Source organism: Chelonoidis abingdonii, chromosome 21, assembly GCF_003597395.2.
Source record: "Chelonoidis abingdonii isolate Lonesome George chromosome 21, CheloAbing_2.0, whole genome shotgun sequence".
In the NCBI taxonomy this organism is placed as follows: Eukaryota; Metazoa; Chordata; order Testudines; family Testudinidae; genus Chelonoidis; species Chelonoidis abingdonii.
Window position 1 is genome coordinate 11,828,290 of NC_133789.1, and position 27,855 is coordinate 11,856,144.

The following is a 27,855-nucleotide window of genomic DNA, read 5'->3' on the forward strand; positions in this document are numbered from 1 at the left end:
GCTGTCATGCAGCTGTTACAGGAGGCACTATAGGCAGCTGCGATCCACAGGGCCCTGGGCTGGAACCCGGAGTAGAGGGTGGGCCTGGGTTCCCCCCAAATCTCCCAACTCCTGATCAGACACAGGAGAAGTTGACCCGGCCTGTGGGGAAGATCACTGAGGTGAGCAAACCCTGCCAATAAGCGCAGGACCCATCAAGGTAGAGGAGGAACTTTGTCACAATATATAAATGGTTAGACACCAAGATAAAATGATCAGCCCACTGCCAGGCATCTGCATCACACCCATTGTGGCTCATTGGTTTGGCTGGAATCCCACCAGAAAATATCCTTCTTTAAAAACTAATTTAAACTAGCCAGAAATTCTCTTGCATGTGAGTTCATGCCAAACACAACTCCCCATTCAGCAACAAACCCTCCAGTTAAACTGAGTGAGGAACCCACCTGGGCTTCGTAGACAAGGAAGATGGACCTGGAGTGCATTGAACAATCAGGCAGGTGTTTTACATCTCTGATTCAGAAGATGCTGGAGGACCAGTGAGAGAGCCAGAGGGGTGTGTGATGTGGTCACATTTCTTGGCTCATGGCAGAATACACTTAGCAGTGCTGGACACGTTCTGGGGAGCTGCAGCTTGGGGAGGACAGAGGGGAGTGAATTGCGGTAGTTGGCCTAACCACTTTGCGTATGTGTCTGTCTGCGTGTGTGCATTGTCACCATGGAAATGGGTGGATTTCCTGTCCTCCTGTAACAGAGCATGCACACAAAGGTGTCTGCCCATACTCAGCCCCTTCTGGGGGTTGCCTGTATTCTTAAAATAAGTAACAGAGCCCCCTAAGGCAGGCCTGGCCTTGAAAGCATAAACCTTAGCTCTCACTGTCTGTTGAGCTGGCTGTTCCATAAAGTGAGCCCTGCCCACCTTCTGGATCACTCTAGCCTTAGAGAGAGTCTCTGCCCTTTATACCCCTGAGTTAGGGCTAATGAGACTCATCTGTGGCAGCTGCCAGGATGAGTCAGCCAAACAGCTCTGCAGTTCCACAGAGGGTCCTAACAGCTGTCATGGTGCAATATCGGTGTGAGATTCTAGTTGCATGCTTAAAGCTGTCTGGGGCATGTGAATGAATTTGGTGGGGCTGGAGTGGGCCTTGTGCCTCACTATGAAACTAGCTGTACCTCTGTCAGCCTAATTGCATTTGAGAGAGTTTAACTGAGCATTCAGCACGTGCATTTTTCACAGACACGGTGCCAATGCACAAGCAACGTGGCTCGAATCCAAAGCTGTCTGAGTAAGAAGTATTTAAACTAAATATCTGATAATGATCCCATTGTTCTCTGATCCCGTCACCTACATTTGGAATACAATTTAAAGGGTTTAAAAGATTTGTGTGTAATGTGCTTGGGAAACATCTGATTCCATCTGAGACTGTGATTATTTATTCTTCTTTATCATGCAATGTGCAACATATGGGTCCCTTTCTCCACCACAGATGACTAAATGCTGGCAGCTGGTGCTGTTAGTATATTGCAAGTATACAGCAAATGAGAAAAGATCTTCTTGGAACACCACTTTGTCATTGTCGTTATATCGTAACTGTAGTGCAGAGGAATTGGGTCATTCACTTTAAATATTGAGTGAGTCCTCTAGTGGTGGTCACTGTGTCCTGTGTGTTAGTAATCAGCCAGAGCAGCAGTGTGGAAATGTAGACAGGTTTTGGAGACACCTAATTCCTGACACTACAATAATCCTCTGCCTACCTAGTGGCTGAGGCTTCCTACACAGGATGCTGATTTCAGGTGGGGTCAGGAGCAGATGAATTCAAGAGCAAAGAGGAGGCTGTTTTCGGGCAAATGCTCATCAGGAACCGGAAAAGTAAATGAATTAAATCTTAGATCTTGCTGCCGCATCCACGTTTTCTGCGCAGTGGTCACCACTGTAAAGTCAGCATTTATCCACGTGGCCCTGGAAACAGCCACAGTTACTTCTGCAGACGGGGGGTCTCCAGGCTCTTTAAAACCAACATATACTGTTATTGGAGCACTTGTGTTGCCCACCGTATCCATCAGATGCCCGCAGGGAAGGGGAAGGAAGGGGGAGTGCTGCCGAAGGGAAAGTAACAGCATTATTACCAATGGCTTTATATCACTCAGGGTCTCACTGACCACAAGAAACAGACATTAGTGCAGAATATAGCACAGCACACTGTGTAAGAGCCTCGGCTGCTGGGGACTCCCTCTCCAGTTGAGCGGGCAACCAGCAGGCTTTCCTCAGCCAGTTTCTTCCCTGTATCTGTTTACGTTGGTGCCGAACAACACGTGGCACCTCTCCGGCATGGTCCCTGATAGCTCTGCAAATGCTTCATAATGTTATTACCCCTCACACACACACCACTGGCAGAGAAACTGAGGCACAGAGTGGGCCTAAGTTCAGATTCTCAAAAGAGCTCTGCCCCCAGGATGGTCTTTAGAGGATCAGATCACAGGTGAGTCTATTGCAGAATGAGGAACAGAACCCAACTCTTCACCCTCCAAGTCAGGCACCCAGCCCTCTCTTTGCTCCACTAGGCTGCCTCAGACCTCTCATCCAGCCTGCAGAACCACTTGGGTGCTCTTACGATTATTAACAGTATCTGGATTATAGCAGCACCTAGCGACAAGGACCCCATTGTGCTGCCTGCTGTCCGAACACACAGCCCTTGCCCTGAGAGCTTAGGTAGGCCCACTCCTCTTATCCCAGAGCTGCTTCTCTCTGATCTGCTTCTTGGTCTGGATTTCAGGGGTATGGAGTGTCCAGAGGTCAATGGGAGGTGACGGTGTCCAGCTTCTCTGGAAATCAGCCCATAATGGAGGGTTTTGCACTTAGCTTCGATGCCAGGCACACTGATTTCTAGGACAAAATAGGGACGAATCTTGGAATGCTAGGAATTGAGGTGGAAAAGTCTGGTGAAGTCATCTAGCTCATCCTTTCTGCTAGGGCAGGATGTCCTGTTAGCTAAGGTCTCCATACAGAGAAGCAGAGGCAGGGGAATCTGTCTGTATCCTAGTTCTCACGCTGACTGAGAAAGCTGCAGGAGAGCAAGGGGGTTTAATCTCTTCTATTGAGAACCTGAATGTCTCAAGCCCAGATATGGCACCAAAAATGTGTAATAAATAGGGCTGACGATTAGTGGCAATTAAGTTATGCTATTAACTCAAGAAAATTAATCATAATTTTAAAAATTAATCATGACTACTCGCAGTTTTAATTGCACTGTTAAACAATAGCATCCCAATTGAAATATATTAAATATTTGGGATGTTTTTCTACATTTTCAAATATACTGATTTCAGTTACAACACAGAATATAAAGTGTATACCGCTCACTTTATATTGTTTTTATTACAAATATTTGCAAAGTAAAAAAGAAATCGTATTTTTCAATTCACCTCATACAGGTACCATAGTGCAATTTCTTTATCGTGAAAGTGCAACTTACAAATGTAGATTTTTTGTAACGTAACTGCTCTAAAAAACAAAACAATGTAAAACTTTACAGCTTACAAGTCCACTCAGTCCTACTTCTTGTGCAGCCAGTCGCTTAGAGAAACCAGTTTGTTTACATTTACAGGAGATAATGCTGCCTTCTTCCTATTTACAATTTCAACTGAAAGTGAGAAGACTTTCACATGGCACTTTTGTAGCCAGCATTGCAAAGTTTTTATGTGCCAGATGTGCTAAACATTTGTATGCCAACTTCATGTTTGGGCCACCATCCCAGAAGACATGCTTCCTTGCTGATGACACTTGTTAAAAAAATAAATAATGCATTAATTAAATTTGTAACTGAACTCCTTGGGGGAGAATTGTATGTCCCCTGCTCTGTTTTACCCACATTTTGCCATATATTTCAGGTTATAGCTGTCTTGGATGATGACCCAGCACGTTGTTCATTTTAAGAACACTTTCACTGCAGATTTGAAAAAGGACAAAGAAGGCACCAATGTGAGATTTCTAACAATAGATATAGCATTCAACCCAAGGTTTAAGAATCTGAAGTGCCTTCCAAATCTGAGAGAGATGAGGTGTGGAGCATGCTTTCAGAAGTCTTAAAAGAGCAACACTCCGATGCAAAAACTACAGAACCTAAACCACCAAAAAATAAAATCAATCTTCTGCTGGTGACATCTGACTCAGATGATGAAAATGAAAATGCATCAGTCTGCGCTGCTTCGGATTGTTATCGAGCAGAACCCGTCATCAGCACGGACGCATGTCCTCTGGAATGGGTTGAAGCATGAAGGGACATATGAATCTTTAGCGCAAATATCTTGTGACGCTGGCTACAACTGTGCCATGAGAATGCCTGTTCTCACTTTCCGATGACTTTGTAAACAAGACGCAGGCAGCATTATCTCCTGCAAATGTAACCAAACTTGTCTGTCTGAGCAATTGGCTGAACAAGGAGTAGGATTGAGTGGACTTGTAGGCTCTAAAGTTTTAGATTGTTTTATTTTTGAATGCAGGGTTTTTGGTACCTAATTCTACATTTGTAAGTTTAACTTTCATGATAAAGAGATTGCACTACAGTACTTGTAATGGGGGAAGTGAAAAATACAATTTTTTTTTACAGTGCAAATATTTGTAATCAAAATAAATATAAAGTGAGCACTCTACCTTTTGTATTCTCTGTTGTAATTGAAATCAATATATTTGAAAATGTAGAAAACATCCAAAAAGATTTCAATAAATGTTATATTATTAACAGCATTATTAATCGCACGATTAATCATGATTAATTTTTTTTAATCACTTGACAACTCTGGTAATAAATAACATTATGACAGTTCAATGTGTAGCAAAACACGTTCACAGAGCCCATCGTTACATTTCCAGATTCCACCAGTAGAGCTGTTTTAAAAATGACTGGTATTTATGGCAGGAAGTTAAAAATGATTTTTAAGTTTCCCACTGAAACAAAGATTTTTGATGAAAAACTGAAACAGAACATTTTTCACTTTTAAAGAATTGTTTTCAGTCAAGATTTTTCTGTTTTCGAAACCCCCAAAATCTGAAAACTCAAACCAAAAAATTTCTACCAAAAAGAAAATTGCAAAAATTTTGATTTTGGTCGAAAAGACATTTTACATGTGAGGAAGGGGAAGCGCTGATTAAACAAATATGGCCCAGTTCTCTCCATCAGGCAGGAAATGGCAACAGTTTCTCTGTTCAATCAGGGTTTTCATGTCCTCTTCTCGCCGCCTGAGACCAACAGCCTTCCACGTTGGTCGTCCCTGGCGCTCGCTGTGCTGGGACTTCCCTACAGAAGGGCCCTTCCTAGTAATGCTTCCCTCTTCCCCACCCTCCAAATTTTCCACATATTTATCCCAGAGTACAGATAGAAGATCAACCAGATTTTGCACCAACCAACCATTCACCGCCCCCAACCTGCAGGCCAGCTTACTCTGGGTTTAGCTTGTTCTTACACCCAAGGAATTGAGATGAGTGTAGAGGGCCTTTTCTGAAACCGCCCTCTCTCTTAGAGCCTTATCTTCACCACCACGCTAAATCAACTGATTTTAGCACGTCTAGTGAGGATGCATTAAGTCGATGGGCAAGGACTCTTCTGTCGACATAACTCCTCCATATCAACAAGAGGCAGACGCTGTGTATGGTGTAGACACTGCTCTAAGTCGACATAACTTACGTTGCTCAGGGGGTGTTTTTTTCACATCCGTGAGCGACATAACTTACATTGACTTAAGTGGTCATGTAGACAGGCCCTTAGATGCTAAAATCCAGGTGGCTGTGCTGACAGAACATCAGCTGTCGCACTGTAGCATTAAAGATCAGTCGATCACGGGATATTGAATTATATCTAAAATGGCTTTGGAGTCACTGCAGGTCGTTATGTGTTGGAGTAGCAGCTCTTTACAATTAGATGCACTGAGCGGAGAGATCCCCGCATTCTGCACCAGCTGCAGCCTATGAGTGGTCATCACCAGTAGCTGTAGGCAAAGCGAGAAAAACTCCAGCTGGAAAGAAGCTGCACATTTTTAACCAGGAGGATAATTAATCACTGGAGCAGCTTTCCAGGGGATGTGGTTGATTCGCCATTGCTTGGGGTCTTTAAATCAAGGCTGCAGCTCTTTCTAAGAGATTTGCTTTAGCTGGAGCTCAGAAAGAAGTGATGAGCTCCGTGTAGAAGCCCTGGCTGAAAATCTCCACTGTGGAATCATCTGGGTGTCTGGCTGGTGAATCTTGCCCACATGCTCAGGGTTTAGCTGATCACCATATTTGGGGTTGGGAAGGAATATTCCTTCAGGGCAGATTGGCAAAGGCCCTGGGGGTTTTCGCCTTCCTCTGCAGCATGGGGCACGGGTCACTTGCTGGAAGATTCTCTGCACCTTGAAGTCTTTAAACCACTATTTGAGGACTTTAATAGCTCAGACATAGGTTAGGGGTTTGATACAGGAATGGATGGGTGAGATTCTGTGGCCTGCGTTGTGCAGGAGGTCAGACTAAATGATCATAATGGTCCCTTCAGTCCTTAAAGTCTATGAGTCTATGATTCTATGAAGACAACTCAAAAGCTCTGGCTGGTGCAGAATGGAGAGACAGTGGGGCTTCTTTAATAACTAGCCTTATAAAATTACCCAAATTGTAAAAAGTTAAATGTAAAATGGATCTAGAAGTTTATAAAATGTTATAATACACGTTAACAAAAGTAACTTAAGCTGTTTTTAACAACACATGTTATAAACAAATGCAAAACAACTAGACAAAGAAATGTTTAGTCTAAATGAGAAACCCCATTGGTATAATTTAAGACCTATGTTAAAATCATGCATGGTTTAAAAAAAAAGTGGAATTTGAAATTAAGAAACTAAAATTGATCTGTCAAATATTAGGCCTAATTGGTGGACAAAATGATAAGGGGACGGGCTGTTCCACCCACCCCTCCCTTTTTGGGTCCTTAAAAAAAGAGTCTTTGGAGAAAGCAGACAAAGAATGCTGAAATGCGCTTTGCCATCGTGGTCCCCACCCCCACCCCATCTCCTGGGATCCCAGGACTTTGTCTTTCTAATCCTGGGAAATGGCCTGACCAGACTGGGCCAGAGAGAGGGACCCAGATGACATCGCCACCCCTACTGGCTCCAGCTAAATCCCAAACACCACTGGGAATGTCTTGGGATTGGACTTTAACAAGAGCAGCACCACCATCACCTCCATCTCAACTAACTTCTCCTTTCCCTGAGAGAACCGTTGTTACCGGCTTTACACCACCTCCAAAAGACAGTCGGACATGGGCGGGTGGGTTTCCTTCTAAAACTCTCCCCAGCTGAAGGGAAAGGATACAGACTAACACGGCTACCATCCTGAAATCTTACTGAATAATTTACAGGTACAGTTTGTTAGCTGTTTTTCCTTCTTTTCTGTATCTTCAATAAGAGATTGAAAGGGATTTTTAATGGAGTGTTGCTGATGCTGTTAAGCAGGCTGAGATCCCTGTATACCAAACCCCAGACCGTGTTTAACACTGTTTAATGTTGGACAGGACTAGGTTCTATTAACACCCTTGGACCGTTTATTCCATCTCCATTAATACAAGAGGGCTGTTTGCTCAGGGGCAGCGTGGCCTGCTAGACGGAGCTGTAGGCTGATACTCAGAAGAGCTGGGTTCTATTCCCACATCTTTTACCGGATTACCCATCACTTTTTGGTGTCTCCAGTTTCCCTATCTGGGGATCGTGATACTGACTGCCTCTGTAAAGCACTTTCAGAGGGATGGATGGATGAAAAACGTTATACAAGAGCTGGGGATTATGGCGGACGTCATCCATGTGATCACAACAGTCCCTTCTGGCCTTAAAAATCTACCACTAGGAGACAACAAAGGCCTGAATCACTGTGCCAGGCAGAACGGGTGAAAATCCCCATGCCAAGGTATCATAAACATACAGCTACGGGTAGCATAAAATCCCTCCTTTACCTGTAAGGGGTTCAGAAGCTCAAATAACCTGCTTGGCACCTGACCAAAAGGACCAATAAGGAAAAAGATACTTTCAAATTGGAAGGGAGTGGGGGAGGCTTTGTTTGCGTTCTGTGTGTGTTCCCTCTTGAGACAAATAAAGAGACCAAGCAGGTAATCCAGCTCCCACTAAAATGATACATTTAAAATTACAGAAATTGTAAGTAAGCAAGGAAATGCATTGGATTATCTTTTGTTTTAGCGTGTGAATTTTCTCTATGCCAAGAGGGAGGTTTATTCCTGTTTTGTAACTTTGAAGTTGAGCCTAGAGGGGAATCCTCTGTGTTTTAAATCTTTTTATTACCCTGTAAACTTACCTTCCATCCTGATTTTACAGAGGTGCTTCTTTTATTTTCTTTGTTTATAATAAAGTTCTTCTTTCAAGAACCTGATTGGTGTTAGTGTCCTAAAAACCCAAAGGTTTGGTCTGTGCTCACATTGCCAACCAATTGGTGAGGATATTATTCTCAAGCCTCCCCAGGAAAGGGGCTTGGAGGGATATGTGAGGAAGGTAGGGCTCCAAGTGGCCCCTTCCTGAATGTTTGTTTAAATCACTTGGTGGTAGCAGCAATACCGTCCAAGGACAAAGAAGGATTTGTGCCTTGGGGAAGTTTTGAACCTAAGCTGGCAGAAATAAGCTTAGGGGGTCTTTAATGCAGGTCCCCACATCCATACCCCAGAGTTCAGAGTGAGGAAGGAGCCCTGATGCAAAGGCAGAGGCAAAAGGTCCCCTAATCCAAGTGGGGTGCAGTGGGCCCCCTGAAGCTGTGTGCCTGCTTGGTAGATGTGGGGCTGACTCTCCTTTTGCTTCCTCTCTGACACCCCACTTCCACACCTATCCACAGCGGCAGCTCCAGGCACCAGCACTCCAAGCGCGTGCCCGGGGCGGCAAGCTGTGGGGGGCGCCCTGCCAATCCCTGCGAGAGTGGCAGTCAGGCAGCCTTCAGCGGCTTGCCTGCGGGAGGTCCACCGGTCCTGTGGATTCGGCAGCAATTCGGCAGCGGGTACACCAAAGCCGCGGGACAGGCGGACTTCCTGCAGGTGTGTCGCTGAATCCGCAGGACCGGGGACCTCCCGCAGGCAAGCTGCCAAATCCGCGGGACCGGGGACCTCCCGCAGGCAAGCTGCCAAATCCACGGGACCAGAGATCTCCCGCAGGCAAGCCACTGAAGGCTGCCTGACTGTCATGCTTGGGGTGGCAAAAAAAGCTAGAGATGCCTCTGCCTATCCATGTGGATGGGGAAGGTCTTTTAAAACACCTGAGGCATTTAGCACAGCAGCTCCAAAATGGGCATCATAGCTGGAGGTAACTCTTCCAGGTGGGCCATCCCTTCTTTCTGCTGAGATCCAGAGAATCTGTGGGGTGAGGGAGCCTGGAGACGTAGGAGGGCTGGGGACTCGCTTGTAATTGGGGGGGCAGGTAGGGGACACAAGCCAGCAGAGCAGGGGATGGAGGAGCCATGGGAGCAGGACACACCACAGCATGTGTGATCCAAGCTTCAAGAAGTCAGGAGCCAGCAGAGTCCCAGCTGACTGTTCACTTATCGAAGCCCTTCCAGAGGTTTATCCCAGGGATTCCCCTTACCCTTCTCCCACCTCTTCTCCCCCATCTCTTTTCCTGATTAATAGTCCTTGTCATTGTAGTCTCTCCTGTTATAGCCATCTGTCCCCCTCCCGGCCCCCCATGGCTAGTTTCCAATACCCACCCTTCTCTGGGCTCTACCTGCTTCTGCAACGTTCTTTTCAAGACAAAGGGTCTGTCTACACAGCAAAGAAAAACCCGTGCCTGGCCTGGCACAGCTGACTCAGGCTCAGGCTCCGGGGCTGTTTCATTGCTGTGGAGACTCCCGGGCTCAGGCTGGCGCTGAGCTCTGGGACCCTCCCGCACCGCAGGGTCCTAGACCCTGGGCTCCAGCCCAAGCTCAGATATCTGCACAGCAAAGAAACATCCCCAGAGCCCGAGCCCTGCAAGCTCACGTCTACATTGCTGTGTAGACCGACTCACCATGTCTGTAACAGAGCTCCGTGCTAGAGCCCATCCTGGATAGCACAGTTTAGAATAACAGGACCATTATCCTCCATCCCGTTCTGAATGCAGGATCCTAACGCCCTTGCTGCCTGCACTGGCCTCCTGCGTTCTCCCCACAGAGGCTGTGGCAAATGCAGAAGCCGCCCATGAGTACGAGCACTTTAAATCACTCCTTCAGACGTGCATTTTGTCACACGGGTTGAATCTCAGCTCCCCCTCCACCCATGTGCTGCCGATCTACTTCCATGTCCCAGGACTCAGTGACTCCAGAAGGAATTTGGGGAGTGTGGCGTTGATATTAGAGAGATGCACCCACAGCTGCCCTGCTGCTCACTACAAGGGGGATGCTGATCCGAGATGAGGGAAGGATTCCAAACATAGGCCCCAGTGTGTGCTGCAGAAGGGTGGTTAAGGACTGATCAGAAACCCATGAGAGAGGCCCCAAAACGTCAGTAGACTTGGGATCAGGATCAGTGTGCACACATGGAGCTACAGAACACCGGCTTCTTTGCTGTCCTGGCGCCGTGGCTTGGGGACGATCTTGTGTGTGGTGGTGGTGAGAGACGGGCCTCACAGTCTTCTTAGAGCGTAGTTGGGGCCTGGAGAGGTGCTGAAGCGCTTTTGAAAGGGATGAAGACATCTTGATTGTAGATGGCGGTATTAAGCTAGTTTTCAATGCCTAGCACAGCCAACAAGCCATGCAGGCTAACCCTATACAACCTCCATCGGCTTGTTAAAGAACGAAATGACTGGGAAACAATCCATTACCCATCAACGAGGCAAGCTACCTGCAGTAATAACCCTGATGCCTCTATATTTCTGTGCAGAGAATGCCCCATACCTAAAGCACAGGTAAATGTGTTTATTGATGGACTTTTTTGTGGGGCTCATTCCCATAGTATCTGAGCACCTCACCTGTGGGTTTACCCTTACAACCCCCCACCCCATAAGCACAGTCAGGGCTATTCTCCCACTTTAACCAATGGGGAAACTGAGGCACTGATCGGTTAAGGCTCATGTTTTCAGAGGCTTGGGAGAGCTCTAGAAGCCTTTGGGTAACTGCCATTGGCTAGGTGGATTTCAGACCTGCTGTCTCTTCTGAGGCCCCCATTGCTGCAGTGTCTGAGCACCTGACAGTTTTATGGTATCTGTTCACACGAGCCCAGTATGTCCCTGCTACTAACCCTTGTATGGAAGACATGGAGCAGCTAAGTGATTTGAGCAAGGGCACCCAAGCACTCTGTGGCAGATTGAGTGTCAGACCCCAGTTTCCCACGTCCCAGGGTAGCCTCCTCAACACTGGACCATCCTTCCTCAGCCTCTGCTGCTTTTTACTCCGTGGCTTTAAAACTGAAGCACAGAACAGGAAAAGCTGTTGCAACAGCACTTGGAAAAAACCCTGAGCAATCCCTGCCTCCCCTGGTGTGTTCCCGAGGCTCTTCCACAAATCAGGGTTCTCAGGACATTGTTGTGTTGTCCCAGCAGGCCCCAAACAGCCCATGGGAGGATTGATTTACCTTGGGAGAGGCTGTGACATTTGAACCAGGCACAGCATTGCCAAAAGCGCCGGGCCCTTGGGTCGCTCCCATCCAGTGAAACCAATTTTACTGCTGAGTTCAATGGGAGCAGAGTTGAAAATTCCACTCGAGGCGAATAGCAACACTGGAGATCCTCCCATAGGAGGATCAGTCCCGAAGCTCCCCAGCTGGGAGCACACAGACCATTTGGGCGCACGGTACTAAGATCCAATTTTCAGTCTGCTTTGAACATTTCCATTGCTTTCTAAGCCCCCAGACCTGGCTGGCTAAGTCTGTAACAAGCCTCACCTAAGATGCCTGGGGCAGAGACAAAACTCAAAGCCAGGTTTCCTGAGTCCTCCATCACAAGGCTGTTATCCTTCCTCTGAACTCATAAGAAATCTGTTACAAATACCCAATACCTGTGCCTGATGGATTGTATAGTGGCAGTTTCTGACTCAACAGAGTCTGCATCCAGCTTCCACTGTGTCGTTTCTCTCGCCTACATCTGGTATTTTTGGAGATGTAGGAAAGTGCTTAAAAGAGCACACTGGAACCAAGACTCAGGGCTGCAGGATCATGGCCCATTGCCGTGTGTTCCTTTAAAAAAGAAGAAGAAGAAGAATGTGATTAATATTATCCCTTAAAAAGCTTTCCTCCGTCAAGCGATACACTGCGCCAGCAAGAACTAGTCTGTGTTTGAAGCAAAGCCATGTCACAATTGTGGCCGCTTGTGTAATGTATTGTGTAAAGCTGTCTATTCCAGAACACTGCAAAGCGGTTAAAAGTAGACGCGAGAGATGATAAGCATTGTTAGGTACCAGACATGAGAAGGGTAAAGTACATATGGCCAGGCCCAGCCCAGCAAGCAGGTGCTTAGGGCAGCCAAGGGGAAGGGGCAGCATGTCAGGCTCTTCAGCGGCAAGTCCCTCAGTCCCTCTCGGAGGGAAGGACTTGCTGCCAAATTGCCGCGGAAGAAAAAAGCGGAGCTGCCACCTATCACAGTTGAAGCTTTTTTTTTTCCGCTGCTTGGGGCGGCAAACAGCCTGGAGCCGGCCCTGGATATGGCCATGGGAACCGGCTGCTAAAATTATTCTGCCTCTACTGTGTCCTAGGCTCTGAAATAGAAACATTTTATAGGCTGAATGAGGTGAGTTTTGTTTTTCGCACATCTGTGGTCTGCTCAGGGCATAATAAATAATAATAAAATAATGATAATAGTAATTAATACTTTATTATTATTTAGGTATTATATTGCAGTCATACTTAGATGCTCCGGTCACCGACCAGCACCCGTTGTGCCATGCACAGTACAAACACAGAACACAATGATTTTCCCTGCCCCAGCATGGCACCGAAAAGGCTGATAACCCAGCAGGAAACGTGTCACCTCTGGCTGGGATGGAGTCTAAGTAAGCTCAGCAGATATGGGCGTACTCAGTATGTTGATGCTTGGAAAGTGATGTGATTCCGTGTGCGGGTGCTATTTTGTCTAAGCCAGTACCCGAGACCATGTTGTGCAGCTGGAAATGTTGAGGAAGAAGGAGCCATTTTCTTACTGTGTCACTTTTGCATGTAGAACTGGGAGAAGAAAGAGGGAGTTCTTCAGAGCACCGCTCCTTGAGACAATGTTATTTCAGAGTTGACCTTTACTTGGTTTACCTACCTCCATGTGGCAATCAATCGTCATTACCTTTCTCTTTTTCTCTTCTGTATGTCTCACAAACTCCAGGGGACACAAGTTCTTTCTTCCACTCAGTAATTTATGGGGTGTGCATGAGACATAGGTGCTGGAACTTGGGGTGCTGGAGGGGCTGCTGCACCCCCTGGCTTGAAGTGGTTTCCATCATATACAGGGTTTGCCATTTGGTTCAAAGGATCTCAGCACCCCCGCTGTACACATTTATCCCAGCACCCCTGGCATGAGACTGAACAGTCTGGAAATGAAAATAAAGCAATTAGATGGGAATTGTTAACATGCTGGTACCAGCAGCTCTCTCTCTGCTACGGGACAGTATTCGACTATTGCAACAGGAGAATTGTAATACGCCTGGGCTGGGTTCTGTGGCTTGCGCTCAGTTCTTGAGAAATTGCCATTGATTATATTGAGAGGTTTATAGGAACTGAGCAAAAATAGCAGGACTGGGCAGTGCCTGAGCCGGCTTCTTAATGAGCCAAATCCCAGGCTGTCACACTGCACGAAGGAGGAGTTGGTCTGAGGAGCTGGATTTGAGGACTGCAATCTTTTGGCTTTGTTCAGATTTGCCCTGGAGACTCAGAGAGACTTTTACTGAACCCATTTAATGTCCCTAATTAAATGTATTAACAAAGGTGGTTGAAATTCACTTTGTGGCTGTCGAGCAACCCATGAGCACTAAGCCGTGCATCTCTGGGTCCTGGAGGGCTCCTTAAATCAAGTTGCTGAGAGCCCACAATGAGGCCCCATCATGCTGAACTTTGTTATCATGGCTGCACTGAATAGGTATCCTGAGCAAACAGCACTGGTTAAACTAGCAAAGCGCTATCCCAGCATGCCCTGGGCTCTGCATCAAACTCAGGATGGATTCCCTGGGGCTGGGCTTTCTTTCCATTGCTGCAGAGACCCAATGGGGAATCTGGAGAGAGAAATCAGAAGGTAGAAATAAGGCACAGATTGTAACTTGACATGTTGTTCCAGTCATTGATTAGCCTTGCTTATTTCCAGTCTGAATTCGTCTGGCTTCAGCTTCCAATCATTGTCTTTTGTTCTGCCTTTGTCTGCTAAAGTAAAGAGCCATCTACTATCAGAGATCCTTCCACCATGGAGATACTTACACGCCGTGACCAAAAGACCTCTCCATCTTCTCTTGGATAAAGGAAATAAATGGAGCTTCTTTCATCTCTCCCTGGAAGGCAGCTGTCCCAGACCTCAGATCACTCTTGGAGCTTTTCTCTCAACCTTTTCAAGTTTGTCAACATCCTTTTCAAAGTGTGGATGCCAGAACTGGGGGCAGGATCCAGTAATGGCCTCGTTAATGCCTTATACAGAGCTAACACCACCTCTCTGCTCCTCATCTACATTACTTTGTTTAGAAACCCAAAGATCAAGTCAGCTTCCTAAGCCACCGTCCTGCACAGGAGCTCACTTTCAATTGGTTTCCACGAGGAACCTGACATCTCTCAGCATCAGGCTACAGAGTCTCTGCCGGCACAACCCGCTAGTGTAGACACAGCATACGCCAACGGGTGGTGTTTTTCTGCTGATGGGAATGCCGCCTCCTGAACGACATTACCTATGCCACCAGAAGAACTCTACTGTCAGCATAGCTGCCTCTACACTGGGGGGCTTGTCTTCCTTGTCATGCTGGCTAGGTTCACACCCCTGGCTGACATAAGTGCAAACCAGGTCTCACTGCTTTCCAAAATGCAGCCCCTCCCCTGCCATCTGGAGAAGAGAAGACTGAGAGGGGACATGATAACTGTTTTCAAGTGCATAAAAGGCTGTTACAAGGAGGAGGGAGAAGAATTGTCCTTAATCTCTGAGGACAGGACAAGAAACAATGGACTTAAATTGCAACAAGGGAGGTTTAGGCTGGACGTTAGGAGAAAATTCCTAACTGTCAGGCTGGTTAAGCACTGGAATAAATTGCCTAGAGAGGTTGTAGAATCTCCATCACTGGGGATTTTTAAGAGCAGGTTAGACAAACACTTGTCAGGGATGGTCTAGATAATTCTTAGTCCTGCCATAAGAGCAGGGGACTGGACTAGATGATCTCTCGAGGTCCCTTCCAGTCCTGTGATTCTTTGGTCTCGTAAGTGTAACCTACATTCTTTGTTATTAGATGGTTGTCCCTGCATGGCCAGCATTAAAGTGTGTGTTGTTCAAACGAGCCCACCTTACCAAGCGAGGGAGATCGCTCTGTGAAACTGGCCTGACCTTATCAGCATTTACCACTCCACCAATTTTTGTGCCATCCACAGACTTTATGAGCAATGGCTTTATGGTTTCTTCCTGATCTATAGATTGCAAGTGGAACTAAAGAGCTGCCCTCCTCAAAAGTGAATAGATCGTTAGCTGCAGTGCAGCCAAGCCTTTTTATTGATTATTTCCGGTGTTTGAGCTTTCAGAAGTGTGCTGGGCCTTCTCCAGAGACACGCTGGCAGGGGAGACGGATTAGCAGATAGAGAGAAGCTAAAGGATGAAAACATGCTCCGATAGCCTAAAATTCCACCTGCCCTAAAATAAAGTCGTTTTTTGCTGGAATACATTGTTATCCACCTAGAAAGAGGCTCTCTAAAGAGGGACCTTGGTAGTATATGGGTTTTACGTACTGCTCTTTTACAGCCAGAATCAGGAGTTCAAATCCTGCATTAGCTCAAATGGGAAAATCGATTTGCTCACCAAAATCTGCTGGAGCCTAGCCAGGAATCACCTCTTAGTTAGGTAGGGGGTTGGCCAGGGCTGCTCAAAGAACCTGAAGCAGCCGGGAAGGGCTGTGGGTCTCAAGTGAGGTACACTGGAGGAGCTGTGTTTGTGCAGGCCCACGAACTACAGGGCAAAGCAGGGATGCGTTGCAGAGCTGGCCAAGGTCTGCCCCGCCTGAGTCCTTCACTTTCCCAGCTGCCTTGAAAAAATGCACTGACTCCTTTTCCAGTTGATAAAGCTTTTCCAGCAGCTCCATTTCCCTGTCCTTCGTGGCTGCTTCAGTGTTTCAGGCTTGTTTCGTCGGTTCACAGGGTTTTTTACAAAGAGATTTTCATTCCAGCTCGTCTCTGCTGTGAGGCCTTTATACTTTACCCCTCTCTGTGCTCATCAGCTTCCATAATGGCCCTGTTTCCTGCAAGCCAGGGCCAAGGATCACCCACGCAGCTGCCAAAGTTTGCAAATCTCTTACAGGTGTTCAGGGTCCTGGCCAAAGATTGCAGCCGCTGTAGCCTTGGGCGTTTCACTACCCTACTGGCCTCATGCTACTAGGAGCAACTAAATTGAGCAGCCAAGCATCCTGGTGGACATGGCTTCTCCCTCCCCCCACCTCTGGCATTCCCATGCTGTGCTGTTCTCTGTGCACAGAGCAAAAAGCTCAGGGGGCAGCAGGGAAAAAGAACTCAATAAAGGATGATCTGGAAGTCCGGAGAGCTGGGTGCGCTTTGCATCTCTGCCACTGACTCGCAGCATAATCTCGAACAAGTCATTATGCGTCTCTGTGCCTCAGTTTCCCCATCTACTAACTGGGGATAATACTGCTGCCCTCACAGGTGCTCAGTTGCTACGATGGTGAGCCCATAAATAAATAACTAATAGATGAACCACTAGAACTGAGATCAGAAGTGGTCCAGTACTTCTGGGGAAAGTGCCTCATTCGGGATAGAATCATAAACTATCAGGGTTGGAAGGGACCTCAGGAGGTCATCTAGTCCAACCCCCTGCTCAAAGCAGGACCAATCCCCAACTAAATCGTCCCAGCCAGGGCTTTGTCAAGCCTGACCTTAAAAACCTTTAAGGAGGGCGATTCCACCACCTCCCTAGGGAACCCTTTTCAGTGCTTCACCACCCTCCTAGTGAAATAGTGTTTCCTAATATCCAACCTAGACCTCCCCCACTGCAACTTGAGACCATTGCTCCTTGTTCTGTCATCTGCCACCACTGAGATACTTGCTCATGACACCAAATTAAAGAGTAGCAGTCAACATGCTTCTAGTAGCCCCTGAAATTCCCCAGGCTTTGGGTTGTCCAGTTGTGCTCTGAAACGTAACATCATGAAGAGCTGTGGAAAATAATCTAGTCTTGAATCTAATGTGAGGTTCATAATGGACATGGGGAATGAGTCAGACACTATTCAGTATTCAGGGCTTTCTTCTGGGTCATGCTGAGTGACTCCTTCAAAGTCCTGAGCAACCTCAGATCCCATTGGAATTGAGGATGTTCTGTCCTTTGATAGGTTAGGGCATTAAACAGTATTGCTTAACCCGTCAGGATAACCTTGGATTGGAGGTGAGCAGGGAAGAGTGACGGCCCCTAAAAAGGTGTATGGATCCACAGAGCTCTTGCAGCAGTTGCAAACAGCTGGGGGGAAAAAGCAGTGCAAGATGTAGGTGAAATCCACACCGCTGAAACTGACTGGGTTGCACAGTCCAATTGCAATCACCGTCTGATCCCTAGCACTATCAGCCAAAGGGGCAGAAATGGGAACACTTTCATCAAAATCTAAAGCAGCTGCATGCCGGAAAGCCCTTGGAAAATGGGTTTTATGGGCTTCAAACGCTCCAAAATATGCTCCTTCTTTCAAGACCTGTGCAATCCTGACCTCTGGGCATGTTCCATACCATGGGCACTCTCCTCTCCCAAGAAGGGCCCTGCCTGTGCATTTTCCGATCCACACAGAGCCATAAAATTTATAACCACCTGAGAGAATCTGTCAACTTACTGCAATGCATGAATTTCCCCTTGAAGTACTATCTGTAATTTCTCATGACACAAAATACTGAAAGCGCAGGAGCTGCCTTCCATCTCACAGATGCTGTACAAGAAACATTAACTATTGTCCAGAGAGATCGTCATGATGACAAGGAGTAAAGATTCATTTTAAAACTTACCTGACTCTTTACGGCTACAGGAAGGATTTTGTCAGGAATTTAGCCCATCCAGGAATTGCAGCTAAACCCTACAGCAGGGGTCCCCATTGTGGTGCCTATTGACATTACCGCTTGTCGGCTGAATTTCGGTGGATGCTCGTCCGCCACCACTGCTCTCCGTGGCTCATCATATGGCGCCCACCAGATGAAAAAGGTTGGGGACCACTGCACTACAGAGTGCTCTCCCAAGAGGCAATCCGTTTAGTGAGTTAACAAAGCCAGGTGATGCTGTGGGACTAGTGGGTCTGTGGTTACTTACTGAGCAAGACACTTGCTATGTTTCACGGCACAACACAACTTTATTTCTCAGAAATCAGAATGATAACACACAAGAACCCCAAACAGAGTGAGACAAAACAGGCTGCTTGCCAGAAAACAGAGAGGCACAATCCCAGTCAGACCACCCTCCCCATAAGTCCCCAGCCCTTCCTCTACAGAGTCAGATGCACAGAAGAAGGGTAAAGAGGTGGAGGATGTTGGTTGACTGTCCACCTAAACGATCCCCTGCTGCTGCCCTGTTCCCCACCTCCACAAGCCCCAGGGACAGCCGTCCGTTTTTCACTTTGAAAATCTGGTCACCCTAGATGGGAAGGCCCCAGTGACAGAAGGCCTGGTGGGGAGGAGTAACTCCATTAAACATAGCCAGAGACGGCTCCAGATACTAGCCCAGCAAGCAGCTGCTTGGGGCAGCCAATGATGAGGGTGGCACCTCTGGCTTTTCTGCGGTGGGTCCCTCACTCCCTCTCAGACTGAAGGACCAGTTGCCGAATTGCCACCAAAGACTGCAGCAGTGGTGGTAGAGCTGCAGATCGCGATTGTGGCTTTTTTTCTTTTCCGTTTTGCTGCTTGGGGTGGCAAAAACCCTGGAGCCAGCCCTGAACACAGCAGGATACATGAGCTGTAGCCCACTGCTTAGTGTGCCCACAGGACCCTCTTGTGCCTGATCCACCAAGCATGTGAGTCTGTTACAGCCCCAGAGAGAGGCTTGGCCCCTGAGCTGGAGAGAAACAGCCTCCCCTCAAAAAAACATTTTCCTGAAGACACTGACAAACCAGTTAATTTCATGCAAAACCAGTGTCAGAATGAGACTGTTTTATAAGCAGGCTGGGCTGCAAATCCCCAAGAGATTGGCCAGGAGTTTTAAAAGCACCCAGTGATTCTGGGAACCTGAATTCTTTGTCGCCTGCTTTGGCATGCCTGCCGCTCTCAGGAGCTGCCGGGCACCCCTGGTGCTGCGCGATATCAGTGACAGCTGGAGGAGCTCAGCGCCTCGGTGAATCAGACCCGACTTGTCTTACCCCTAAAGCTGAGACACTCAGAATCACTGGACACTTTCAGAATAACAGACCTGTACTCTCTGGCGGGAATAATAACAACGCCTGGCTGGGAGAGAGTTCATCCATTCCTTGGTCTCAGAGCAGGGGAGTATCATTATCCCCAGGTTACAGATGGGGAAAACGAAGCGCAAGGAACGGGGGGGGGGGAGGGGGAGGGAGAGTGACTTGTCTAAGGTCACCTAACAAAGCAGTGGCAAGGCCAGAGGTAGAATCCAGGCCTGCTGAGAACTGTGCCAACACGCTATCCACTAGGCCACACTGCCTCCCTACAGCACAGCTCCCGGTGCCTCCCACGTGGGGTTCAGGACCCGTCTGGAGCTGTTTGAATTTGCCTACCTCATGCCATGGCTGTTGGCCTGCATTGTCAAAGGGAACGTGTGACTGTGGCTGCCCTAAAAAAGTCTCAAATTGGGCACCCAAAACATAAGGCACCAAGAATCTCTAGTCACCTTGGCAACCGCAGGCCGCCACCTTTTACCTGAGTCCCAGGCAGCTCTGCTCCCTCACTGCTAAATGGCATCACCAAAGCAAACCGTTCTTGGGGACTCATAGACTATCAGGACTGGAAGGGACCTCAGGAGGTTCTAGTCCAACCCCCGCTCAAAGCAGGACCAACCCCCAACTAAATTGTTGGGAAATTGTCAGGCTGGTTGGGTGGCTTTTTCTGGGAAGCCTGCCAGTTTCTTCTGCACCACAGCAAGGGAGATCTGCCTGCCATCGCCTGCCGGCCTGTTCTGTTTTGTGATATGTTGCTACACTTAGGACTCTTCCCCGGCAGAACAGAGTGGAGTCCCCGAGTCCCACTACCCTTTAGCAGTACAAATCTCCATCAGTGACTGTGCATGATCCTAACGTTGTCTAGCTGCTGTGTCGGCCTCCCGCTCGGTCCCCACTTAACACAGCCATTGTGCTATTACAGTCCTGCTCTCGTCCTTCACCCAGCGGGGCTCCTCTATCGTGAAGGGCCAGACACAATGAGAGAGACACACACGCAGCACCTTGCTCGCCACCAGGATCTGTTAAAGAGCAGAGCTTCCCCTTCACACATCTTCCCCCAGGCGCTTTCTACTCCGCTGCTGATGCCTGTGATTTCCTAACAGCTGGCTTTTTCTGTCTCTTGCAGCTGACCTACCTGCCCCCTCCGTGGGGCGAGTGTCGCTCGTCGGATGTGGGCTTAGACTTTTTCCCCGTTTACAGTATCACGGCTTGCAGGATCGACTGTGAAACTCGCTACATTGTGGAAAACTGCAACTGCAAAATGGTCCACATGCCAGGTCAGTCTGCGTGGGGATGTGTGGAACAGACTTGACCACATCTGGTTGGGCTGAGGCTTTAGGCTCGTGTTTTGGCAGTCGGACAGTAGTCACATCATCTCAGGTGGGACCTGGAAGCCCTGATGTGGTGGGTGGACTCTCCATGGTTCTTTTCGGGACCGGAAGGGTTTACACTGGTGCCTCCCATGGGGCGCTGGGTGGTGTCTGCATTTCAGTGGTGACGTCTGCAGCCGCCACTGTGAGCCAGGGCTGCAGGATTGAGCTCGGCGCTTGGAAGGGGCTGTGTACGTGCCAATGGTTCATCTTTAAAAGCACTTGCTTGCGAAGGGAGCCAGGCTGGCCTAGTGGCATGTGTTTTGACCTGGCACTCTAGAGAGTTGAATTCTCCCCCAGCTCTTCTGCTGACTTCCAGGGTGATCCTGGGCAAGTCAGTACCCCTCCCGTGCCTCAGTTTCCCCAGTGATAAAATGGGGGTAATAATACTGACCTCACCTTGCAAAGGGCTTTCATATCTACTGATGGAAAGTGCTAGATGAGAGCTAGGCATTATTATTATGTTGCTTCCTGTCATTCTTCCTGCCATTCTGTATGACAGAGAGACACAATTTACCCCACTGGCCTCCTGGACCTTGAGGCCTGGCTCTGCTCGGCTACTTCGTACTGCTCCGAGTGGCACAAAGTGGCCAGAAACACAACACCTCTGGCTCCCCATGGGTTTGCCCTGCCTAGGGGCAGTTCCTGGCTGTTGTACAGATGCTGCAGTGGTGGCATTTTGCCCAGCCTAAAGCGTGTGGCAGGGGGCTGGTCAGAGGGCTCCCATGACCCCCAGCTGGCAGAATGTCCCCTTGGAGCAGGACTGGCTCCTTATGCCACACCCACTCTGTACTGTCTGGCATAGAGCACAAAAGTTGGAGACCAACATTTCCTTTGTCCCAAGCTCACTGGTCTGCCTGTCGCTCAGAATCCAGGCCCATAGGATATCACACCGAGGTGCGGACTGGCTCTGCTTAGCAAGGAAGATTAATATATTCCTGCCCTTATCCATAGCATCCCACCAATCATTCCGGTGTGGGGTAGACTCCTGACCCACATTGATTCCAATGCCAAAACACCTATTGATTTCAGTGGGGCCAGGATTTCACCCCAGGTGCCTGAAGCAGGTGTTTAGGCTAGAAACTACTAGAGGGTTTAGGCTCAGTTCATGCACACAAAGCAGGCTGCAAGGCTGCTGCTGTCTCTCTGAACCCAGGGGTCCTGCAGGATCTCAGAAGCCTGCAGTGTGTTTGCAGTTAAAATTCATCAGTACTATGAAGGAAACACTCCCCGGAAACGCTAGGGAAGCACTAGTATTGTTTGCTAATAATGAGGGGGGATTTGATTGTTAGAAATATACATAGTTGGGTTTGTATTAGAAATATAGTTATTGAACTGGGAGAACCACATGGTGAATTGCCTGTCGGGTCTGAAGGCTGCAGATCTCGCTTAGACATCTAGACAGACTTTGGGGCAGTGCTGGGGAGAAGCCAGCAGTCATGGTTCATGTAGGTAGCAGTGACACAGGTGAACGGTAAGAGAGAGGTCCTGGAGGCCAAATGTAGGCTGCTGGGTAAGAGATTAAAGTCCAGGCGCTCAAGGTGTCATTCTCTGAAACGCTTCCAGTTCCACAAGCAGGGCCAGAACTTCAGGGTCTCAATGCATGGGTGAGACAACAATGGTGTTGGGAAAAGGGATTTACATTTATTAGGAACTGGGGAATCTTTTGGGAAAGGAGAAAGGATGGGCTCCACCCAAACCAAAACAGAACCAGATTGTTGGCATGAAAATGTAAAAGGTGGTAGAGGAGTTTTTAACAAAGGGCTGGGGGAAAGCCAACAGGTGTGGATAGAGACATTCCTTAGAGGAGGATTTATGAAAGGGGATACTCCATACCCGGAAAAGAGGAGAGGATAGAAGTTGATAACATACAGGTAGGAACCGAAGAGAAACAGTCAAATGAAAAAGAGTCTCATACAGTTACATCACATGAAGTCAGTCAACTAACTATTGACAAATTTTAACTGTGCTTATATACAAATGCAAGAAGTCTAAATACTAAGATAGGTGAACGCCTGGTATTAAATGAGGATATTGTTATAAAACACATCACAGAAACTTGGTGGGATGATGATAATTAATGGGACACAGTAATACCAAGGTGCAAAATATAGCAGAATGTCAGAGTATCACAGAAGATCAGGGTTGGAAGGGACCTCAAGAGGTTCTAGTCCAACCCTCTGCTCAAAGCAGGACCAACACCAACTAAATCAGTAGGTCAAACTGGTGATGGAGTGGCACTATCCATTAAAGAAAGCATAGGGTCAAATACAGTAAAAATCTTAAATGAATCAAACTGTACCATAGAACCTCTCTGGATAGAAATTCCACGCTTGACTAATAAGCATATAGCAGTAGGAATATACTACTGACTGCCTGACAAATTTGGGGACTGTGAAATCCTTAGGGGGATTAGAGAGACTACAGAATAGAAAACCCAATAGTAATGAGGGATTTCCACTATCTCCACATTAACTGGGAACATGTCACCTCAGGACAGGATGCAGAGATAATATTTCTAGATACCATTAATGACAGCTTCTTGGAGCAACTAGTCTTGGAACTTCTTTTCATTCAGTTCTAAGTGGAGCACAGGATCAGGTCCAGGAGGTGAATGTAGCTAAATTGCTTGGTAAATGTGTCTATAATGTAATTAAATTTAACATCTTTGTAGGGGGGGAAACACCAAAGAAACCCACCACAGGAGCATTTAACTCCAAAAAGTGGAACTACACAGAAATGAGGAGGCTGGTTACATAGAAATTAAAAGGAACAGTCACAAGAGTGAAATGCCTGTGAGTTGCATGGAAACTTGAATAAAAATCCATCATAATAGAGGCTCAAACTATATGTATCCCCTAAATAAATACATAAAAATACTAAGAGGACCAAAAAAAAAAAAAAAGAGGAAGCCACTGTAGCTAAACAAGGGAACAAAAGAGGCAGTTAAAAACTAAACAAGAAAACTTTTAAAAATTGGAAGTTAACTCCTACTGCGGAAAATAGAAGGGAGTAAAAAGTCTGGCAAGTAGGGTGACCAGATGTCCCGATTTTATAGGGACAGTCCTGATTTTGGGGTCTTTTTCTTATATAGGCTTCTATTATCCCCAACCCCCGTCCTGATTTTTCACATTTGCAGTCTGGTCACCCTACTGGTAAGTCAAGTTTAAAAGTATGCTTAGCCAGGCCAAAAAGAATTTGAAGAACAACTAGCAAAAGACACAAAAACTAACAGCAACATTTTGTTTAAGACCCTCAGAATCAGGAAGCCTGCCAAACAATCATTGGGACCACTGGGTAACTGAGGGTGTGTTATTCATGTTATACATAGCTTTGCAGACTCTAATGTGTTCTATACAGACTTTATCTGATTTATTCACATTTGTATGCATAAATTACACCAGAAAGGAGCACTCAAGGAAGACAAGGCTGTCGAGGAGAAGCCAAATTAATTCTTTGCATCGGTCTTTACTGCAGAGGATGTGAAGGAGATTCCTACATCTCAGCCATTCCTTTTAGGTGACAAATCTGAGGAACTGTCTCAGATTGAGAACTGTCAGTAGAGGTGATTTTGTAACAAATTGATAAATTAAACAGTAATAAGTCACGAGGACCAGATGGGATTCACCCAAGAGTTCTGAAGGAACTCAGATATGAAATTGAAGAACTACGCACTGTGGTATATAACCTATTGCTTAAATCAGCGTCTGTACCAAATGACTGGAGTATAGCTAATGGAATGCCTATTTTTCAAAAAGGCTGCAGAGGCAATCCTGGCAATTACAGGCCAGTAAGCCTAACTTCAGTACCGGACAAACTGATATAAATACCTAACTTCAGTACCAGGAAAATTGATAGAAACTATAGTAGAAAACAGAATTATTAAACACATAGATGAACACTATTTTGGGGGGAAGAGTCAACACAGCTTTTGTAGAGGGAAATCATACCTCACTAATCTATTAGGTATCAGAGAGGTAACCATGTTAGTCTGGATCTGTAAAAAGCGACAAAGAGTCCTGTGGCACCTTATAGACTAACAGACGTTTTGGAGCATGAACTTTCATGGGTGAATACCCACTTCGTCAGATACATGTAATGGAAATTTCCAGAGGCAGGTATAAATATGTAGGCAAGAATCAGAGATAACAAAGTTAGTTCAATCAGGGAGGATATGGCCTTCTTCTAGCAGTTAGGTGTGAATACCAAGGGTGGAAAAACTGCTTTTGTAGTTGGCTAGCTATTCACAGTCTTTGTTTAATCCTGAGCTGGTGGTGTCAAATTCGCAAATGAACTGAAGCTCAGCAGTTTCTCTGTGAAGTCTGGTCCTGAAGTTTTTTTGCTACAGAATTCTTTTAGCAGGTTAACAAATATGTGGAGAAGGGTGATACTTTGGATAGAGTGTACTTGGACTTTCAGAAAGCTTTTGACATGGTCCCCCACCAAAGACTCTTAAACAAAATAAGAATTCATGGGATAAAAGGGAAGGTCCTCTTACGGATCAGTAACTGGATAAAAGATAGGAAATAAAGGGTAGGAATATATGGTCAGTTTCACAGCGAAGAGAAGTAAACAGCGGTGTCCCCCATGGATCTGTACCAGGACCAGCACTGTTCAACATGTTCATAAATGATCTGGAAAAAGGAGTAAACAGATGATACAAATTATTCAAGATAGTTAAGTCCAAAACAGACAGTGAAGAGTTACAAAAGGATCTCACAAAACAGGGTTTCTGTGCAACAAAATGGCAGTTGAAATTCAGTACTGATAAATGCAAAGTAATGCACATTGGAAAACGTAATCCCAACTATATATACAGGGGGGCTGGAACAATTTGTATTGCGGGGGTGCTGAGAGCTTTCGAAACAAACTGTAAACCCTGAATATAATGGAAACCACTTCAAGCCTAGGGGTGCAGCAGCATCCCCTGCACCCCTAGTTCCAGCACCTATGTATACATCAAAAAGGATGACGTCTAAATTATCTGTTACTACTCAAGAAAGAGATCTTGGAGTTCTCATGGATAGTTCTCTGAAAACATCCACTGGATCTGCAGCAGCAGGTCAAAAAAGTGAACAGAATGTTGGGAACATTAGGAGAGGGATAGGTAATAAGATAGAAAATATCATAATGCCACTATATAAATCTATAGTACGTCCACACCTTGAATACTGTGTGCTGTTCTGGTTGTCCCATCTCAAAAAAGATATCTTAGAACTGGAAAAGGTTCAGTGAAAGACAACAAAAATTATTAGGGGGTGGAACAGCTTCCATATGAGGAGAGATTAAAAAGACAGGGGCTGTTCAGCTTAGGAAAGAGATGGCAAAGGGGGGATATAACAGAGTTCTATAAACTCATGACTGGTATGGAGAAAGCAAATAAGGAAGTGTCATTTATTCCTTCTCATAACACAAGAGCTAGGAGTCACCCAATGAAATGAATAGGCAGCAAGTTTAAAACAAACAAAAAGAAGTATTTTTACACACAATGCACAGTCAACCTGCGGATCTCATTGCCAGGGGATGTTGTTCGGGCCCAAAGTACAACTGGGTTCAAAAAAAGGATTAGGTAAGTTCAAGGAAGGGCCTAGGGGCCCCATCCAAAGGCTGTTTGTCCAGGATGAAATCAGCAAAAACCACAACCCCCATGCCTGTCCTCAAAGTCCCCTACAGCCCCTCCCCACAAGTTGCCAAAAAGCCTGGGACCCTAGAAACAAACAAGGGATTGGAAGCCCACTTGGGAAAATTGCCTTGTTTTATCTCGCTGTTTTAATTTTCATCTGAGGCCCTTGGGCACTGGGCCAAACCTGTTGGAAAGTCAAGGATACTGGGGCTTTTTAGATGGGACAGTTGGGGAATCTGAAAATCAGTGGTTCAGACTCGGAAAACACCGGGGCGATTTGCCACCCCCTCTTGGAAAAGCCCCCCCACAAATACAGCCAGGCAAAGGAACTTTTTTTTGGGAGCCCCTCCCTCTCCCTTGGAGCAGAAAAAACTTGTTTTCAGGGCAAAGGAAAGCTCCAAAGCATATTCAACCTCCTGGGTTTCTCCTTGGAGCTAATGCGCAGCAAATCCTCCTTGCCCGCTCCCGTGTCTTCCCAACAGCCCAAGCTCACCCCCAGCGGGGGTCCTGGGAAAAGCCACAGGGGAAGCCACAGGGTTCTGCACCCACACTTTGCAGTCAGACGTGACTCTTTAGCCAGCCAGTAAAACAGATACAGCGAACCGGATCCCTCGGCTGGGTCCATTCTGGGGGGCAGTGAGCCAGACTCTCATGTCTGCACTTCACTCCTCGTCCCCAGCCAGCCAGCCCCAGACTCAACACCCCCTCCAGCCCCTCCTTCAGTTGGCACCTTTGCAGAGGAGGGGCCCAGGCCATCAGTTGCTAGGAGACAGAGTGCCAGGCGTTTAGGTGCACTGGCCCTTTGCTCTGCAGCAATCACACACCCTTATCCCACCACCTAGATACTTAAGAACTGCATAGGGGACACTGAGACACCAACACAGTATTCAGAGCAAACATTAAGAACAGTCCCAGTTCGTCACAACCAGTATGACCACTTTTATGTTCTTATGGATAATGGGGATTGGGAAATAAAGGAGTAGAAATTATTCTTACTCGGTTTGGGGTGCATATCATTTGACTGTGGCCCCAGGTACAAACTATACTCTGCGATCAATTTATTCACCACTGAAATGCAGACACCTCTGGGGAGGAATGCAAAAGCGGATTAAACGCTCACGGCAACAGTGCATAATAGTTTGTCATAGGAAGTGAGGCTACCTTGCCCCACTAAAACTGCAAGCCCCCTATCCTTGTGAAAAGTGTTGTGGGGTCATGAATGACCACAAATGGTCAGGGCTTTTTTTTAATATTTCATCTCAAAGAAAGAGTGCAGCACAGTGCATCTCTAACAGAGTGTCAAGTCCTAGGACCTCTGAACAGAGAGGCAAAGCCATTTCTGCTGATTCAGCCTGGCAGCCAGACCA

At 46.9% G+C, this 27,855-nt stretch overlaps 1 protein-coding gene across 2 annotated transcripts in view; it reads left to right on the top strand.

Moving 5' to 3' along the window:
- Window positions 1-27,855, top strand: part of LOC116835034 (acid-sensing ion channel 2) — a 342,966-nt gene that overhangs the window by 263,696 nt on the left and 51,415 nt on the right. For both annotated transcript variants that reach the window (XM_032797481.2, XM_075059574.1), the window contains exon 4: window positions 20,622-20,772. In XM_032797481.2, the coding sequence (XP_032653372.2) occupies window positions 20,622-20,772 (151 nt within the window). The remainder of the gene's footprint in view (window positions 1-20,621; window positions 20,773-27,855) is intronic.